Source organism: Lutjanus erythropterus, chromosome 3 (genome assembly GCF_056507025.1).
Source record: "Lutjanus erythropterus isolate fLutEry1 chromosome 3, fLutEry1.hap2, whole genome shotgun sequence".
Lineage (NCBI taxonomy): Eukaryota > Metazoa > Chordata > Actinopteri > Lutjaniformes > Lutjanidae > Lutjanus > Lutjanus erythropterus.
The window spans coordinates 36,500,080-36,520,814 of record NC_139319.1 but is presented as its reverse complement, the minus strand read 5'-3'; the positions used below and the strand labels follow the sequence as shown (position 1 = coordinate 36,520,814).

Below are 20,735 nucleotides of genomic sequence, written 5' to 3'. Positions count from 1 at the left end.
CGGTGACTTCTTCTGTACCAGCACCGTGTGCAAAAAGAAAAAACAAATACACTTTGTGGGACTCATGTATTGTATTTGTTTAAAATTTAAAACTAAAGTTTAAAATTCTTGAACCATGACAACCATCTTCTGTTTGGGACAGCTTATCGGTCTTTGAACTTTTTGTGTGTCATGAGTGGAAAGTCCAGTCCTTCAGTTGCACAGAGACCTCGGCTTGGCTTTATTTGTCAGTGGGCTTTCGGCGAGTAAAGTCACGAGAAAAATGCAGCACTGGACTGAAATGAATAAGGAAGTAAGAGAAGTACTTTTTTTTCTCTCTGTTAACATTGACGTTTTGTGTAGCAGGTTATATTGTTGCCATATTGCATGATTTGACGTTTTAAAATAGTCTTTCTTTGATCCTTTTTAATTGATACAAATAATTGAAGTTGCAGTTTAAGAGGAGGAAGTTAAAATGCAGGGGAGGGCGCTGTTTACCGTGTTTACCGCACCGTCTCACGGTGGTCGGTGTGTCTGTGGCGTTCATGGCCGCCCTGTCGACATCAGTCTCTGTCTCCGTGTGACAGGAGCTCGAGAGGCAGTTCTCACCCAGCCGGTGGTCGCACAGGATGTCTGCGGACGACGTGATCAAGGCTCATGTGAAGGCGGTGAAGGAAGGTCGGTGTGTTTTAGAGCTATGTGCTCATTCATGAAAATACACAGAAATCCGGCCGCGGCGAGCAGACAGGCCGGTGGCAGCGTTACAGCAACACAGGTGTCTTATTTACAAGTGCAAAACCGTGTAAACATGTCTACCTGTCGATGATTTGTAGGCTAAGATAAGATTCAGGCGTTTAAAAACATATTTTGTCCGAGAAAACACAGGCTGAACTCCTATACAATGTTGCAAGTAAATGTGCTGTTAAGTTTAAGGCTACATGTAAGGTTTAATATACAACTTTACAGGCTGAGGGTGTAAAAATTATTTTTAACAAAGATTAAAGCACCGAAAGATGTACTCCTTCTGTACTTGTATGACTATTCCTTACAACCCTACAGTATTATTATATACAGTGTGTGGTAGAGAACTGAATTTTACCAACATGAGGGAGCAAAAAAATTCCGATATCAATATATCGCCGATATTCTCAATACAGAATATAGAATATATAAGGGAGAGTTTTTTTTAACCTATATATTTAATTTGTTAAGGCAAATAATGTGCATGAGTCTGCTAACATAAGACACTTTAAGAGAAAACAAGGAATTAAACTGAAAAATTGACCCCATCTGATGTTACAACTGAAGTGCATGTGAATTTCAGTTGTAACAGCGTAAGCTATGGTTGTAACACGGCCAAAAACAACATTAAACAAACAATTATATTATGAAAACTTAGCTCATGTACCAGCCAGTGCATTTGTTGTCAAGTACACTGATTGCACCAATTTGATTGATAGAACTTGAAAAAAAAAATACTATACAATATATAACTTAGAATGTAAGTGATTGCCGTCTGACCACACACAGAGTAGCCTGTTGACCAGTGTAGCCCATGGTTTGTGGGGAGGCCCTGTGTAATTGTGCAGTAACCTCTGGAGTGATAATGTAATACAAATGAGCCGCTGACAACACATGCTTCTGTGTTCCTCACAGACCATAAACTAGCATACATGACTACTAACTGATAAAGAATTGACAAATTCAGACAACAGTGTTGTGATAGGCCACTATCAGTCAGATTATATCGGTCAGCTGATGTGCCGGTTGGGCTCTTGTATGTGGGACATACACTGAATTTGGCAAGTAAGGTTTTGTATACAGAGATATAATGGGGGGATTAGAAATGAGGGCCTCTAAAATATGCTGACCATCCCTGTTGTATAGAATTTGGACTATGAATGGCATATGACATCTTCATTTGATGGCTTCATTAGAGAGCTGGCAGCAGAGAGATGACGGGGATGGGGTGGGGGGTGGGGGTGAGGGTGTCAACATGAAACAAAGGTCCCTGGCCAGACTTGATTCTGGGATGTTGGCCATCGTGGTCACTGCCTCAACCCCCTGGGCTCCAATGGTGCTCCGTGAGAAACTGTAGGGATAAAATGTGATTGATTATTTCTTCAGTTACTGCACTGAAAAAAAAAGTCTATTTTCTTGACAACCCCAATTCCAAAAATTTGGGACATTGTGTAAAACGAAAGGCTCAGTCGCTCAAAAGCATTGATGGGGTGAGGTTCACCACTGTTTGAAAAACTGTGTAGACAAATAGTCCAACAGTTTAAGAACAATGTTTCTCAACACAAAACTGTAAAAGATTTAGCGATTTCAAAGTCTACAATCCATAACATCATTAAAACTTTCAAAGAAGATCAAGAAGTTTTCGGCACGTAAGTAGCAAAAAACTAAACTGAATGCCTGTGACTTTTGGCCCCTCAGGTGGCACTGCATTTAAAATCTCCATAAATTATATAAAGGATACTACATAGACTTCAACAATTAATGCCCCCAGTTCCCAAACACTTACTGAGCCTTTCCCAACATTTTAGAAACATGGTGCAGGCATTAAATTCAGAGTAAGTGCTTTTGGGATTGTGGTTGTACAAGGAAACAAGAAGGCCGGCTGTGTTTAGGGTTCAAAGTGTGATGAGATTGAATGTAGCAGGCTGAGAAAAAGAGATTTCACAACAATAAGGATGCATGTTTTTTGTCCATATCAACAAATCAAGAAACTTCCTTTAGACCCATAAATATTAGGAGTACCTGTATGGTTACAGCATAGTCGTTGGGAGTAGTCACATTTACATCGTCTCACTCTATATATCATCAAATTGTTTACTCCTTGTGTCCACTAGAGTGTCGTGCTTTCATACTGTGTGTGTGCCCAGGTACGGAGCGTGCCCGAGGTCTGGCTCAAACCTTGCTGAACGTGCCATATGGAGACGGAGATGGAGAGAAACTGGATGTCTACATACCAAGAACCAACTCTTTGGGTACAGACGTGTGTTTCACTGCTATAACACCTAACCCCACCCTGTTGTCATTCTTCAGATTTGTAAAACAATAGATAGCGTGTGTGTCTGTGATGATTAACAGGCCTGGTTCCCTCTGTTTCAGATGTTCACCTGGTTATTTACCTACATGGAGGATACTGGCAGTTTCTCAGGTACAATACTAAGCTCTCTTCTGCTGTACAATGCAGTTTTAGAATTCTCATTGAGTTGTTTTTAGTACTGATGCTTTGTGCTCCTACAGCAAGGAGGAGTCAGGATTCATGGCGGTCCCACTTGTTGATAAAGGTGTAGTGGTGGTTGCCGTCGGCTATGATATTGCCCCCAAAGGTAGAGTCTTTCCTGTTCAGACAAGGTCTTTTCTGCTCATGGGGGAAAGAGAGAGAGATTGTTTAATTAAGATGAACTCTGCCTGTGGCCCTTTCACTTTCAGGTAACATGGACCTGATGGTGTCTCAAGTACGCAGGAGTGTTGTTTCTGTTGTTCAGCAGTATTCTCACATTAGGTACCCGTGTTTGTATTATTATTATCATCCTGCATGAAGTTGCTTCATTAAAGCATTACATTAAAATGTCATTTTTTAAAGTGTCCTGTCCCCGTCAGCACAAATCCTCTGTGTCTCTGTTTGTTTTTAACTTCTTCTGAACTCTCCCTCAGTGGTCTGTACCTGTGTGGCCACTCTGCTGGGGCTCACCTGGCTGCAATGGTCCTCTCCACTGACTGGTCACAGTACACAATCACTCCTCAGATCAAAGGTAAGGTCCATCGAGTGAAATGACTGATTATGGATAGGTATTATTAGGATTTTAGAATCAACAGTCTTAACTGGTAACAGAGGTTAAGGGACCGTAGTCATCTCCTGAGCAAAGCAGGAACAGCTTGTCATTAAAATGAGAATAGCTGGTGTGGTCCACCTTAAAGGTCAGTCCACCTTAAGTGAGCCTGTGTTGAAATTGTCAGTACTCTGGAGCTAACTGCCTCCAACAGGGTACAAGATATGAGAACTTAGCTTGAATCTTAATGAGTTACAGGGTTCACCATGAATGAGTTTTGTTTTCAGCTTACCTGGCCAAGCAAGTGGGACAGAAATCTACTTGCCTGAAGTAAATTTTCACTCGCCCCTCTGCAATTAGCAGAGCTTATTAGCAGTTAGTAATGACAGCAAAGACTAAAGTTAATTGCCTTGTTAAATCTAGACCTTCAGTGTTTATGTATATGTAAGAAAATTGTGAAAAATGCCCATCTTAGCTTCTCAAAGGCCAAGGTGATGTCTCTAAATTTCTTGTTTTTTCAGCCTAAAACCCAAAGATAGTCAGTTTAATATGATAGTAAATGAAGAAAAGTAGGTGAAATCTCCATGTTTCTGGCATTTTGCATTACTTTTCTGCCGCAGTGCAATTACTTTAAGAATTATTTGATTGTCGGAATAGTTGAATTGTTTAAATCACTAGTTGCCAGATTTACTTGCCTGACATGGCATTTCACTTGCCCAAGGCAAGCGGGCAATCCTTATTGTAAAGCCCTGAGTTGTAGCATGTACTCACAGACAAACAGCCTAAACTGTCCACACATTAAACTTCACTGCCACGTTCAGTCTGTGTCTCGGTCTCTCTCATCATGACTGCACACTCACCAGGAGAGAGAATGCCAAAAAATAACGCAGCACCAGAAAAGCTGAAACAACTCTGTCAACTTTTGGAGAAACGCAACCTGTTCTCTGCCAGTTGTTTCTCTCTACTTGTGTTCCAGGTGCTTTCCTTGTCAGCGGCATATATGATCTCCTGCCCATCCTGTCCACCTACGTCAACGAGCCTTTGAAGATGACAGAGTACGTTCCTTACTACAGTGCATGTAACTGCACCTTAAGTTCAATTAATTGCACAATAATGTTAAGCTAGAAATCTGCTTACAGAGACTTATTACTTTAGGCTAGGTGGTTATAGTCAGGCTATACTCAAGCTAACTAACTGCAGTTGATTATTACATTGATATTTGCAAGCCAAATCCCATAGGACAAAAGTTTTTTTTTAATCTGTTCTGTGCAGTCAATTTTAATTTGGAATATCATGGAAAACTGATGAAGAGGTCCGGCCATTTTTCCCTGCTTAAAGAGAAACTTTCATTTAATACATCAAACTCTGTTTAGAGGTCTGGGGGATTAGATCTTTTGGTTCTAAACTGACCATATTACAGGAGTTCAATGCTAAATAGGTGGAGACCTGTTGGAGGAGTATAATCTGATTACTGACCAGATAAACCTGGTTTTAAAATAATCAGACTTCCACAACACGTAAACAGATAATTCAATTTCCCTCCCTAACATAATTAGTCACTGTAATCCAGAGTCTCTTGACGTTGGGGGCAGCTGTTACTTGATGTACTAATTTGTTTGTTAGAGACTTCTAAATATATCAATCCAAATGTCTAAATATTTTTTTTTACATTTGTTTTTTCTTCCAAAACATCTGTGACTTGTATGTAATCTTTAAAGGCTACTACATTTTGAGGTACTTTTAATTCACATGGTAATTTAAAAAATCTTAACTGCCAAGATTGTGAAAATGTTCAGATCTAAAAAATATGAATTGTGATCCAGATAAGGTTGAGAAACCCTGCAATAATCCATTTTCATGTGTGTGTGTGTAAATGAGCTGTCTATAGAGCATTCTGTAAAGATCATTTTGTGTTAGAGTGTTGTGATTGTCTTTGTGGATGAGAGCTGTGTGTGTGTGTATGTAAATGTCCTTGTGTGTTTGTGTGTGTGTGATTGTCCTTTGCTGGTCTGTCGTGCCAGTCAGTATTTGACTCCTCTGTTCCCTGGTTGTCTCCTGTTCACAGGGAGGTGGCGGTGAGGAACAGCCCCAGCAAGCTGGTCCCTCAGCTCAAACTCTCCTCCTCCAGCTGCCAAATCGTCGTGGCCGTGGCTGAAAATGACTCGCCAGAGTTTCGCAAGCAGTCAGAAGAGTACTACAAAGTCAGTGCCGCTGATAGAGCATGAACATGAGCATGAACTTTGATTAAAGTATAAAAAGAGTTATTTATTAAAGGTGCACTCAAACCATGAGCGTTCTGTAACTAGGCACTCGCTGTTCCTGAACCTACCCAGTTTTTACAAGGTGGTGCACAATGAAGAAGTAATGTGCACGAATGTCACAAGAATTTCACAAATAAAAGGTTCCCCTTTAGACATGACTGTAAATAGCGTAGATGTAGACACCACATTGGTGTTTGATCTTGCATCACCATTGCCGCAATTTTCGTCAGGTGAAGACTGACCTTTATTACAAATTAATGTAAACAAGGGAGCTGCGTTTTTTCTGTATAAAAAGCACTATAATGTTTATTTCTCAGCTGATCTCCATGAGTGGTGCTGTATTGCAAGATTCATGATCAACATAGAGTGAGAAAAAAAAGATTTAATTAACTTACACCACATGATGAATCACATGTGAATGTGAAACAGTACAATAGCGTGAAACTGGGAATATGTATCACATGCATGAGTGTCTTTGTTTACAATATAAATAAAATGGGACGCACCCTTGAAAAGACTGCGCTAGTGGTCCAAAACTGCTTGGGGTATCTTTTAAGGTTGAAGCTAGTTATTACTTTCATCAGTAATTAATCAAAATTATTTTTGGATTATTGGTTTATTTAACATAGTGTCAACAATTGGTGAAAAATGCCTGTCACAAGTTCCTTGACCCCAAGATGACGTCTTTGAATCACTTGAAACCAGAGAAAATCTGGTGCTTTTTTTCTTGCACTTGATCTGGTGTGACCTCTTATTTTCTTGTAACACCATTCTGCTGTTCACTGATCAGACTGGAAAGTTAATTTACTGCCATTCACCAAGTCTGAATTGTTTTTGATATTGTTATTTTTTTTTTTATAAAGACCTCAGCAGTATGAGACCTCGACAGCTGAAATTATATTTCAGTGTGTAAATGCATCAAGTTAACACAAATTGTTGTGTATATTAATATATGTTTACCTCTTTCTTTAAAGACTTTGGAGGCATCAGGACTTAATGTGACCATGGAGGATGTGGCGAACACGGACCACTTCAGTATCATTGAACAGCTGGTAGATGGGGAGTATCACCTAACAAAGGTACAGGTGCTCAAAATGCAGCAAAAAGGTCATTATGAATGTTGATGCTATTTTCCAAAACTTTCTTTATTTCACAATATTAATGTACAACCTGTAGCTGTGCTTAAAAGGAAACCTGAAGTTCTGAAAATGAGATTTACTTGTTGGAAACAATAAAAACAATAAAATTCTGCTTGAATTGCAGATTTCCAGAATATTATCCTGAATATTAACTGCCACCTTATCATCAAATGTCCGACCTATGTTTAGTAGATTTCCCACAGAATTCAGAATTCTTGTTTTTTAGTTTTTAAACATTTTTGGTATCATGGTAGGCACTTTCTTGTCGTTTCATCAGTGGTGTTTTAATTCATTTCTTCCTCTGTAGCTTCTCTTGAAGATGATGGGGAAGAGCTGAGGCTGCGGTCTTTGATCCATCCCCAGATGTCATCATACCTCTGTATCAACATACACCTCTGAACAGAGTCATCGTGCACTGAAACTGATCAAATATGCATTATTTCAGGTTTGGACACTGGTAAATGTCCAATTGATGTTCATTTTGATGATCAACAAGAAGGTGGCATGGATTGTTTTGACTGTTTCATTAGTGATATGTCTGTTCCCTGTAGATCATGCTGTCAGAATAAGAAGCTTCATTATGTTCCAACCACACTATCATGTTGTGAAAACAGTGTGCCTAAAACTGACTCACTTCAAGGATGCTGACTGCTGCAAATGATACTACAGTAAACCTGCTCACATTTAGTTGTAAACACATTATTTAATGGCCATAGTGCACAATGTTATCAGGAAATATTGTTCCAGTGGCATAAAAAAAAAGTTAGAGCTGATGGTTTGTTTTGGTATATTTCCAGTGTTTTGTAAAAGGGCGGGTCTGTCTGTTTTGTGTTTTCTTTTCCTGTGGCAATCTGCACCACAACTCGAAGTCCATGGGTAGGACAAGAATCATGTTGAGTTGACTTATCATACAAAGTGAATGTAGCTTTTTACTATAACCACCACAATGCTGATATCTCACCCAGGGAACTTCAATGTGTCATCCACACTTGATAAATGTTGCTAATGAAAACTTTATATTTGCACTTCCTATCCTGATGCGATAGAAGAATAATGATAATCAAATGCACATATTTTTAAAAAACAAATGTGGCTGAATTTACCAGACGCACACTGTTACTTACTGCCCTCAGTCTAGCATCTTAAATAACTGTTAACATTATTCTTTACACACAGTGTTCTGTTAACCATGATTGTAGATTATGAAGAGAATCATCACAATAAATATTTATATTTGACAGTCTCTGGGGTGACCGTTGTTTATGTTTGTGTGCGTGTAGAAATATGGTAGAAATGGAATATAAAATGTCAGTCGTGTTTTCATTATCTGAGAATGAGCTGTGTGTATCTTCAGAGGGTGTAGATCCTCTTCCACAGAAGCTGCTGTGTTTCTACAGTCGTCTGGAGTGGACAGACCAAACTCTGGCTGTAGATATGGCCTTTTGCATTTCGTGCATTGCGCTGCCACCATTGGGTCTCTGAAATGCGGTGAGACAATGTGCTTTCAATCTACAAGCTCACTGCTAGATATCACTGAATCCTACACACTAGTCTTTTAAAGTACATGAAGTTAAAGTTATATCTAATCAGATTGTCATAAAGTGACACAGGAGACCAAGGCCAGCAGATTGATCTGTCCTTGGAGTGCTGGCTGGCTGGTGGGTACAGCAAAATAATTATACAATTTAAAAGGACGAACCTGCAGTAAATCCAACCTTTGTGAAGGTTATGATGATCAGTTTGAGGTTACCCTATTCGCACTGGGCCAGTATTACCTGGGGACAGCTAGTAATTTATAATAATTGCTGAGGTTGTGTGTGATCTTAATTTCGTGAGACTCTGCTATATCCAGAATTTGTAATATAAAAATTCCACTGCAGATTATCCTACAATATTTCGCCAAACACACCTGTGGTAATGTTAGTCCTGTGCAAATCAGCATCTTGGTGAATTGGGGTTGTATTTTTTTCTGCAATGTGCCATTGTTCAAATGAACTTTAAATTTGATTGCGGCTCATATGATGAACAGTAATCAACAGCAGTGCTTTGAGATCAATTATACTGACATTTAAAATGAATGATGATGACAGCTGCAAATGTGGATCGTAACACTCGCAGAAAGTGGGCAACAACACTAAACCATATTATTAATATGTCTGCTGAAGAACTGATGCTCTGCTCCTAAAACGCTGATGATTCGCAGAGTCTTGACATCATATCTGGGGAATAATGTCAGTAGATTCAAGTTAATTACAGCGTTATTCTGAAACAATGACAGGAGGATGGAGCCCATGGAGCCCTCTAAATGATAAATACGGCCATGGATAGAGGGCTCGTTTTCTGTACCTTGTGGTGCATTCAGGTGCTCCTCGGATGATCCCAGTTTGATGCTGGGAGGTTGTTATTCCGATTTTAGTGTTTTCATGTGCTTTAAGTGTAAAGTAGAAAAAGCTACTAATAGAAGGGCATACTAGTGTAGAGTAGGGGACTTGTTATCAGGGTTAATGCTAATAAATAACATTTCTTATTAATTTAGGTTACTCTATGTGGACAGCAACTATCAACGTAATGCTATATTACAAATTACATGTGACCAAATGTAATGCAATACCTGAAGTAATAAAAGTTATCATCCAAACATTTACTGTTGTTCACCATATTTCTGCATATATGACTTAAACAAGTAACAGCTCGGTAACTCGTTTAACACAATTTTCGTCGACTTTCCGAGTTGTCCGACTTGAGGAGCGTTCACGTGAATTTTCCCAGTCATTTTTCCCGTTATTCCGATGCATGATGCACTATTATCAATAAACGTTTGTCTCACTTTGAACGTAAAGTGAACGTTGACAGACTGTGGGAGTTGACCGTTGATGACCATCAGCTCAGTTGGCTCACAGTCTACAGGCAGGAGGAGCTAAACGCTGACAAACTGCTAGCAGTTAACTGAACAGTTCATCAAATATGAGCAGCCAGGCGGACTGGAGGACTCTCTGTACCAGGTAAGCCACACGGCTTCAACAGTCATGAAATGATGACCAGATAAACTCTTAACTCAATGCAGAGTCAGGCCCAGTGACTAAGCTTCTTAATACCAACGTTAGCCTGGCAAAGGTTAATGCTAGCGAGCCCTAGCTTAGCTGCTAGCTGACGTTAGCATAATGGCTAACGTGTTTAAAGGGAACCGGTGTATTTCAAATTCTTGTATAAATAAGTGTTTACCTGTCTGACAACTCTGCTATGCTTAAGGGAGTCTATGTTAAACCATTCAACTTTCGTGTAATTAAAGTAGTTCAAAGTTTTGACGTTTTGTTCACTTTAATCGCAGCCGGTCAAAGTTTAGAAGTGCTGTTGGGTGCTACTGACTCTTAACATCTCTCTGCCTTCGTGGCCATCTGTGAACACAGGCAGGTCTGTGTGTGTCTGAGCAGCCGAGTGGAGGTACAGTTTTTAACAAAGCAGAATTGTTTCTATATCCTCACACAGGTGGGCACTTAATCGGGACAAGGACTACAGTTTTTCTTTTTTTAGTCAACTCACAGTACAAGACTCATAAATGGGTCTTAAGATGTTGTAACATTATTGGTTAGTCTTGAGGTAAGTGATTTCTCAACTGTCTGTCTGCAACTGTTGCATCTTCTTTACATCTACCAAACATACTATGAGTTACCGCTTGCTAACAGAAAAATTTGGGGTTTTTGTGAACTTAGATGGGATTTATTATGCTCTTCAGTGATTTTCTACTTGTGACAGAGTAAGATCAGACTAAACCAACAGAAGATATGCAAACATTTACACTATGATGTTGCTGTCTCATTAATGGTGAATCTGTTTAACCAGGTTTATTTAGCTTATACTGACATGTGCTTAGAGTAAAAGACATTAAAATGCCATAAAGAGTTACTGGGACATTTCTGGCAATGCTGTATCTGGCAAATATGACTAAAACATTTAATTGAATAGTTGTCAACTATTTAAATTAATCACCAGCTATTTTGAGAAATTAATTGGGTTGAGCAGTTTTTAAGGGCAAAAAAAATGAAAACTAAACTGTTAACTAACTATCTTTGGCTTGTGGACAAAACACATTGGACATTTGATGACATCATCTTTTGGGGAAAAACTGATCATTTCAAAAAATTTTCACAATTTTCTGACATTTTATAGACCAAACAACTAATCAAATGACTGAGGAAAAATTCAACAGATTAATTTGACAGTGAAAATAATTATTGGTATTATTTGCCCTACTGGTGAATAACATATGAAGACAAAAAGGAAATAATTAGAGCATCTAAACAGGATTTAGAAAAAAAATGTTATGTTCACGTCATGATAACTGAGCAAACTCCACCCACCCATGCAGACCATGAGACGTCATTGAACACTCCAGGAAAAGCTAAAAGATAGCATTAAGATTTTAATTTGATAGTAGAAATAGGAAATCCTTTGATTTCTGTTGACTGACAATCCTTTCAGACCTAGCGCCAGAGTTAAAAAGTACCAAAACAGCTGCACAGTCACATGAAAAACATTTTGAACAGAGAAAAAAACACACAGCCATCTGGAAGCTGGTACTGCCCATGTTGTGACCTTAAATGACACAGTGAGCATGAAGCTTGAGGGGGACTTTATGTATTAACAGTGTCCAGGGGATTAGGGTTTATATATTGTGAATTAACAGCCAACTACAATTGAAAAAAAACTGTTCAGGACTCATTATAAGTGCAACCTCGACTATTAAAACTGGTTTCAGAACTCATTGTTCAGGATTCAATGTGTTCACCACCACTAATTAGTAATTGTTTATGGGATCTTATTTTTTTTCATCCTACTTATCTTCAAACACATTTGCAGGTTTGGTTTCCATCCCAACCTGTTCTTCCTGATTGACCCAATTTTTATTTGTTTTAACGACGCTTAGCTTTCTTTCTTGGCTCTGCGACAAGAAGTAGAAACTTGAGATAGTGCAACAGAGAGGAAAGGAGGAGACTTGGTGAGATAGAGATCAGTTATTCATGTGGGACAGAGGGCTGAGGGGACATGGAGTTTATTATGCGTGTGAAGGAGAACAACATTATGGTTACAGCGTGTTCGGGGGAGAAGAGGCGAAGGAAGGGTGAATAATTGAATTCTTCATACAGCATACAGCGAGGTTGTTTTGGGGTCTGTGATGTAGAGGCCTGGGAAATAGGAGCCATGCATGCACTGGTGACAATAAGGGCATTATTTGTTGCCCAAGTGTTTGCCAATTTAATGTGTGTCTGTGTGTTAAAGAGCATGTTAGTCAAGGAGTGTGAACTTGTTTAGAGAGCAGCTGAAGAGACAGAGGGGAAAAGTGGTGCTTTGCAGCTATAGCCTATGTAATGTGGTCCATTTTAGAAATACCAAATAGTCTCTTGGCAAATATTTCTACAGACTGGTTTGTGTTTACACCAATAACTTTGAGAACACGGTCACTGAATCTCACTGAGCATTGTTTCTCCTAGGCTGATGTTGCAGACACAAACATTTTGTTGACGCCTTTATGACATTTATTTTGGGTTGCGAAATGGTGGTGATTTGTCTATATAATTATATAAGTGCTCTGTTACTTCAATCCTTTCTAAATATTGCTTCAGCTCTCACGATATTGTGTAATTTACAGTTGCATTATTCTACACTGTTCAAGATCCCATTCATTTTGAAGCTCTTGTTATTTGCTAACTTCATGCAGTATGCTACAGTCACACATTTGAATCTCAAGCAGTCATTTGTAATTGCTAGGAAAGTGGTTAACTATTTCAGAAAATTGCTTTTTAAGCTGTAGAAATAAAGGCCTGTAGTACTGCATGTACAGGAAAACCTCTTGTAGACTGGAAACGTGGGTAGGCAGTTTATTTTTAGTGTCTTTGGGCAGAAGTTCCATGATAACCTTTAAGCATATTTTATGTGGTCTGAGAGAAGGCTAGACCTCTGCTCTTCCTTGTGGCTCGATTTCAGGTTTTAGAAAATTTAACTTAAGATGGAAGACTTTGGCTAATGACAGTTTGGTAAGATGTTTGACTGTTGAGTCTCTCTCCCAAAACATAAGTAGTTAGCAACCTGGGAATGAAACTGGTGGTCCACTGGAGGGGGAGGGACTTAGCCTGTCTAGAGGCTAAATGCATACAACAGTAGAAATACATAAAAAAATCTATAGGCTGATAAAAAGATATTGTAAAGTATTGCATATGCCCTGCAAGATAGGGATATAAGTATATAGACATTATGTAAATTAGGAATTAATCATAAAAAAGGCTAAATCTAATTTATAGCTGAGGTGCTACATACGTGAGGATTGAGCTGGTTGTCTATTGAGTAGTGACTTCGGAAGGAAAGCAAGCTTGAAGCCATTGCGTTCACATTTCCTTGCATCTGCATCTTCTGTCTGAAGGTCATACTTAATATTCTGAATGTTAAATTAAAACCTGAACTAAAATCCACAAATACAGCATGTGTATCAGCCTTGGGGTCCTCCAAATGTTCACTAATTAGGTGTGTCACACTGATGCCTGCAGTAGAGTACAGGAAAGCAGACTGTAGAGGATCCAGGCATGAAACCACATCTGCGTTAAGCACGTTTATTAAGACTTCATCAAAATGCTTCATTACTTCAGATGTCAAAGCAACCACTCTAAAGTTACTGTTGGCAAATGGGCCTGTAATTGTAGGTACAGGAATGATTATGGCCCTTTTTATTTATTTTTTTTGCACATGGACATAAACTGTTTTTTTGTTGTTGTTGTTGCTTTTTTTTTTTTTTTTTTTTTTTCCAACTAATAAAAAATATGGTTTATGACTAGCCAGAGTGACAGGCCTGTAAGAAGGGACAATATTGGTCAGTTATCCTTACAATACATAGCATTTTCAGGCATCCAAATACCATTTAAGGCAGGTGCTGGACCAATAGAAGACAGCAATGAAAAAAATGAAAAAGGTGCACTTTATTAGCACATCCAGTCATTACTATACAGTCATTTAAGCTGGTAGAGACAGTATTACATGATTCAGTGCCGATAGTTTTAGGGAGCTCAAACTCAACTCTGCTTAAGCTTATTTACTATACTTGTTGGTTGCCCTTGACAACAGAAAGGCTGAGGGTCACCTTGGCACTCTTGCTCTCACAGAACAAGCACACCTCTCGTATTTCAGCTGGCAGCATGTCTGATGCCATGTTATACCAGCCCTATATCTCTGATTGAAAAGCCCATTTATAACTCAAAAGTAGGCAATTGTTCATTTTAACCAACTCTACATGGATCTAAAAAGAAAAATACACAAAAGTTTACTTGTTTGTACATTCATGTGTTCTGTCAGTGAATCACTTGATCATCCTCACATTTCCTGCACAAATTTAGATTTGGTGGTTTGCTGAAATCATGGGTATGAAACTCATTTAGAGGAGTTGTTCATTACATTTATTCGCTGGGTGTACGGGAATACTACAATGACAACTCCAACTACTGTATATAACGTAATATTTATTCACAAAAACACAAAACAAAGAATTAATTGTTGCATCAAACCAGCAATACACTCATTTAACCCAGTCAGAAAAATTAAAAATGAGATAATGGAACTGAAAAAGGGGAGAGACAGACAGTCACCATGTAGCAGCTGCACAAATGGTGAGAACTGGGATCCCTCAAAGTGAATTCCAGGTTTTTGAAGGAAATCTTAGGGTATAGAGTTGGCCTCGTATTTGGAAATGAATGCATGCAAGTAAAGAAAAAAAATATAAATCAAAAAGTGATGCATAATTTTTGTATACTATTTCAATTGATTCAATTGATTTTGTCTTTCTCTTCAGAGTCCCCCAACTTTATGGAAGTATAATAGTAAATTGCTGGAGTAGCCCTCACAGTTATAGGCCTAAGTGTATTCATCTTAATGATGTGAGTGGAGGTGTTTATTTCATGTAAGTTGGCCCACATCTGTTATAAAACACTGTGGGAAACTCGGACTCAAGTAAAAACAAGTAAATCACTCTAAGAAACTCGAGTTGGATGTTTTCTGCACACAGCACTAGTGATACGCAGTTTCAGTATACAAACAAAAATCTTTGTGGCTCATGAGGACAAAATAATTTGACATCAACAGCAAAACAGAGCGAGGTGAATTATAGGCTTGTGGTCCTGAGGAAGTAGGACGTGCCCGCTACCTACTCAGTATGCATATTGGAGGTTTTGTCTGAACAGCACAACAAAGCTCTGTTGTGAACAAAGTACAATAGGAACAACAGGCTATTTTTTCCAACATGTTGTTCTCCTCCCCCGTGTTGATTCTTTCATCCTCCCCAGCTATTGTGTTTAGTGTTTTTTTCATCCAACTTAATAAACATTTTTGATGAAAGTAACAGTATGAAGCAGTCATAAATAGTGATTTGATTTTGGTCAGCTGAATACAATCACAGCTCTTCTTGTTTTACATTTTTTTCAATTTCAGGCTATAGCGATCATCACCCCCAGTCCAACCTTGAGAGTGAGGATGAAGACAATACTCCCATGACCTCGTTTGGTGTTACCATCCGAGGCCTCCCCCTGGCCTTGGCGTCCATGACGCAAGCGACCACCTCAGACTCACGCTTTCACCCTAAATGGCGGGCGATCACTGTGGCCACCTTGCTGGCTTTAGTGCTCATGCTATACCTGCACCGGACAGTGGGGGACAGAGACACTGCTACCAGAGGTTACTACCGCAACAGGGTTCACAGTTTGCATTTGCACAGTGGGGGTGAGGATGACATCTTCAGGGACACTAACAGACAAACTGTACGAAGCCTCTCCCGCCACCAGAAAAGGGAAAAACCTTACAATGACACATACCCGTTGAGTCCACCAGAGAAAACAAAGCACGGAATCCGTTACCGCATTGGTGTGATTGCAGACCTGGACACGGCGTCTCGCAGCTCTAAGGATCAGACGTGGTTCAGCTACATGAAAAGAGGCTACCTGACTGTTTCTGATAGCGCTGACAGACTGGAGGTGGAGTGGGACACTGAGATGGTCACTCTGGAGAGTCATCTGGCTGAGAAAGGACGAGGTAGATGGACATGCACACACACTGATCTGTTATTCTTTCTATATGTCGACTGCGTTTGTGTTGTCTCATCAGTATGTGCATTAACTCAGTGTTTGACTAACTGCTGCAGGTATGGAGCTCTCTGAGCTGGTGGTGTTCAATGGTCATCTGTACAGTGTGGATGACCGCACAGGTGTGGTGTACAGGATCGAGGGCAACCAGGCCGTCCCCTGGGTTATATTACCTGATGGTGATGGCTCAGTCTCCAAAGGTCAGTCACCAATAGACTCTTACCTCCATTGCATTGCATTAGAGCTGGTTGTTATGGCTTACAATTATTTTCCCTTTTTTGGCGAATTTATGAAATATAATATATAGCTCGACATATGTTATTTTTCTAAAATGACATACTGTAAATTCTCAAATTGACATCAGGGTTGTATTGGCAAGAACCTGACTGACGTATATCATATCTACAGGGGTTACAATACAATATACTGTGACACTGTAAACAAGGTGATATATTGATTTTGATGTTTAATCTTTCACACTTGTAAAGAACTCTAAACTAAATTATATCACAGTACTGTGATGAAACACATCCATGTTGGTATTAATATTAACATTTCTTAATAAATTTGTAAAAATTGGCCTCATGGTTTGAAAATAGCTCAAAATGCCACCTTCTGTTTTAAATAATCCTGAACATTACAATGCCTGTGAAAGGGCTCATTCTCAAATATATGCTGATTGAGACTCATTCACAGGAGTTTCACTAGTTTTGGCAATGAGATTTTAGTTAAATAATCATCATTAATGTGACTACAATGACTAAGTAGGCAAAGGCAAATAATACAACAGCGAGAGCAACAAGAGCCAGCCTGGAAAGTTCAGAAAATTACATCACTTTATTGTCATGCAACCTTTTAAACTAGGAAAAGACATCACTTATGCCATATCACGATATAATGATATACAAAATCAAACATGATAACTAGTTTTGTATTATGATGTTAATATAGTAATGATATATTGCCCAGCCATAGCCAAAGACAGCCAAGAGAGCCTTTTCTAGATTATATAATATATGTTGTACACTGTAGTTGGAGCATCAGCAGAAAACTGGCAACAAAAAAACAGCAGTGACTAAGTGGCTTTGGAAAAGTTGGTGATCGTTTTACATGCTGACCTTGTTTTGCATGAAGGATTCAAAGCAGAGTGGCTGACAGTGAAGGATGAGCATCTGTACGTCGGCGGCCTGGGGAAGGAGTGGACCACGACCTCTGGGGAAGTCGTCAACAACAACCCAGAGTGGGTCAAAGTTGTTGGCTACCATGGCGACGTGGAGCATGAGAACTGGGTACCATACTACAACGCCCTGCGAAGCGCTACAGGGATCCAGCCACCAGGTTCTGACCAATATCTTTTAGTTTTCTTTATTATAGTCCTGTCCACATGTAACAATGACTGAATTGGTATCAGATCCTCTTATTGGCACTAAGGGAGTAGTTTTCTTGTGAACCATCAAGGGTTGTTAAATCCAGAAGTACATAAATAAAACCATAAGTGAATTTTTGTGTTTTATGTTACAATTGCATTAACCATATTTTAAATTAACTGGAGGATAATGTTGTCTTACACCTTTTGCTTAAAAAAAGTTATTTTGTGCTTTATCTCTGACTGTTGGTCAATTTTAGTATGTATCTAGGAGAAAATAAACTGTAAATCAAAACAAGAGTAAGATTTTGTGGCTTGCATATAGCCTGGGAGGCAAAATCCAGGATAGAAGAGGCTGCAGTTTTTAAAGCTGAACAAACAATTTTATGAACTTAGAGCTTTTCTCGTCTGGATTTTGGCTGCTGGACACTGAGAGGACACTGTTCAGAGAGTCATGCAAACTAAACTGTGGTACCAGGGAAGAAAAGAGCATTTTAAAAGTGTGAATTATACCCTGATTGGCACTCATATTTACACACATAGTTCTTTATCTTCTAATTAATTTTTTCACCTCTCTTCTTGTTCTGTAGGCTACCTTATCCATGAATCAGCAGCATGGAGTGAGCGTCTCCAGCACTGGTTTTTCCTCCCCCGCCGTGCCAGTCACGAACACTATGAAGAGACTGCAGACGAGCGACGTGCCACCAACCTCCTCCTGTCCTGCCCCGCAGACTTCAGCTACGTATCAGTGCGGCACGTCGGGCCGCTCAACCCAACCCATGGCTTCTCCTCATTTAAATTTGTCCCAGACACGGATGATCAGATCATTCTGGCCCTGAAGTCCGAGGAGGATGCAGGCAGGATCGCCACCTACATCATTGCATTTACACTAGATGGTCGGGTGCTGATGCCTGAGACAAAGATAGGGGATGTGAAGTATGAAGGGCTGGAGTTCATCTGACCAGGACAAACACACAGTGGAAAGTGCCTACGTTCCTACAGGCAACATCTGCAGGGCCTCCTCCATGTTTTAGAGGGTTAAAAAGTGGACTGTAATACACATGACCCGTTTGTTGTTTTGAGTTCTAAGCATTACATTCCCCTCTTAGTCCTACTGTGCAATAATGACGTATGACCCAAAGTTAAATATTTCATAATTATTTAGTAATATATTTTGGAGGAGGAAGAGAAGGTAAAAGGATGGAGGATGCCACACCACCAGCAGGGGAGGAAGATTACCTTTGATTGACCAGGTCAGTTTTTGTGCAACTGATTTGGGCAGCCGGTCTGTGACTAACACAGACGAGTCACACAGAAGTTGTCACTAGTCAGCCATTGCCTGATATGTTTTCTTAAAGTACTACTTCATAACAGTGCTGGTAGTTTGATACTTTTATCTAAACCTTGAGTTAAAACATCATGGTTTGATTTGACACTGCTGATATTCCAGAGCAGTCTGGGTAAAAAACACTTGGTACAGCTGTAGCTGTAGCTGTCAGCCTCTCAAACACCAGAGGCCTGTACTACAAAGCAAACAGACCTAGGAGGTTGTTTTCATTATCTGGCTTCACTAAACCTAACAACTGTAAGCATGATAAGCAGCCACATGACGGTGACCGACAACTCAATAAATCAACCCAGGGTTGTTCACATACATGAGTGCTGTGTGTTGCATCTGACCAACTGCAACATGGAAAAGTTTACTGGCAGCAGACACTCATAATATCACCGCATCCTCATTTGGGCACGAGATGATCTCACTATAACTTCATTTTCAAGGTTCAACGTTAACAGTGTTTTCTCACTTGCCCAGTCAGGGAAATTTATTTATTAATGAATTTAAAGTTATTTGCCCATAGGTTGTTAGCAAATAACAGCAAAGACCAAAGCTAATTGTCAAGTTTAATCTAGGGATGTAATATCAAATGTCAGATAGTAGTGAAAAAATCCCATCCCAGTTTCTCAAAGTACAAGATGATGTCATCAAATGTCTTTTTTTTTTTTTTTGGTCAGATCAAAACCCAAAGATATTCAGTTAATATGACAATGAACAGAGAAAAAAAAACATATTACCACATTTGAGAGACTGAGAACAATATTCTGACATTTTTGCATAAAGAAACCTTCTTTAACATTAATGTTACTGTTATTACTTGGTGCTACAATGTTCTTGTGGCTTATTACACGACTTTGTTAAATACTCAATTTTGATTGGTCAATTACAGCATAATAGGATCTGCAATTTCTCAATAGCCGTGTTGCTATGAATGCAGTTCTGACCCTAGACTCTACCAGAGCTATAAAATCATTATATATTATTATTTTATGTCAAATTATTGATTTTTTTTAAAATCTAGTAGCTGTGTAACAAGCAGCATAATCTATAGTGAGCAGGTTATTTTGAAATAATGGCCTGATCACTGCACATTATCTCTTATGTGTAGGATGATTTCAGTCTTATTCTTTCAGGTACAACCCTGGCCGTGTCAAATGGACCTGAGGGCAAATTAAAAATAAATAATAATGATGATGATAATGATGATCGGCGCACTGAGATTCACTGAGCTCTGTGATCTTCTTCTGTGAACTGTGATATCTGGCACCCTTTAATAAGATTTTCTTAGAGAATTGATCGGTCTTAGTGCCTTTGTACGCATTCATCTCTGATCTCAAACATGAAGTGTTCTGGAGCTGGTTTGGTGTTCAGCCTAAGTTATCATGCTGGTTTACCCTGATAATAAAAGAGCCACTGTTGTACCAAAGTTACCTCACTAAATCCAAATCCTGCTTTGTAGTACAGGCCACGGCTAATGTGAATCTCCTCTCCTGCAGCCAAACTCTGCTGGTCAGACACTCAGGGGAACAAGGTGAGACAGGATAAAAACATTTTAAATAATAGAAATGAATGTCCTTAAATTACTTGAAATATAAAACTTAACTCATTGCTTTGTGTTTTATCTTACCTCAACATGCTGAACTCTGCTTTTAGATTTATATTGAGGTAATGGTTCCAGTTATTTCATGCATATCAACTTCTACTTCATAAACTGCATGTGATTGACAAGTTTGTCACAGCAGGTCCACTTCAAATG

The 20,735-nt window shown here is 39.2% G+C and overlaps 2 protein-coding genes across 3 annotated transcripts; both read left to right on the top strand.

The window, feature by feature from the left end:
• The first annotated feature begins 162 nt into the window (after nucleotides 1-162).
• On the top strand, nucleotides 163-8,407 carry afmid (arylformamidase). The gene is made up of 11 exons (XM_084715987.1): nucleotides 163-292; nucleotides 567-657; nucleotides 2,868-2,972; nucleotides 3,097-3,145; nucleotides 3,235-3,320; nucleotides 3,424-3,496; nucleotides 3,649-3,746; nucleotides 4,741-4,819; nucleotides 5,830-5,965; nucleotides 7,000-7,104; nucleotides 7,472-8,407. The coding sequence occupies exons 1-11, from the start codon at nucleotides 263-265 to the stop codon at nucleotides 7,499-7,501; spliced, it is 882 nt and encodes a 293-aa protein (XP_084572113.1). The 5' UTR covers nucleotides 163-262; the 3' UTR covers nucleotides 7,502-8,407.
• A 1,698-nt stretch (nucleotides 8,408-10,105) lies between these two features.
• cant1b (calcium activated nucleotidase 1b) lies at nucleotides 10,106-19,170 on the top strand. Of its 2 annotated transcripts, none has more exons than XM_084715986.1 (5): nucleotides 10,106-10,166; nucleotides 15,631-16,227; nucleotides 16,337-16,477; nucleotides 17,412-17,615; nucleotides 18,234-19,170. In XM_084715986.1, exons 2-5 carry the CDS (start codon nucleotides 15,690-15,692, stop codon nucleotides 18,602-18,604), a joined length of 1,254 nt encoding a protein of 417 aa, XP_084572112.1. In that variant the 5' UTR covers nucleotides 10,106-10,166; nucleotides 15,631-15,689; the 3' UTR covers nucleotides 18,605-19,170. The 2 variants fall into 2 exon arrangements, with proteins under 2 accessions (XP_084572112.1, XP_084572111.1); XM_084715985.1 differs by lacking the exon at nucleotides 10,106-10,166 and adding an exon at nucleotides 12,152-12,283.
• The last annotated feature ends 1,565 nt before the right edge of the window (nucleotides 19,171-20,735 follow it).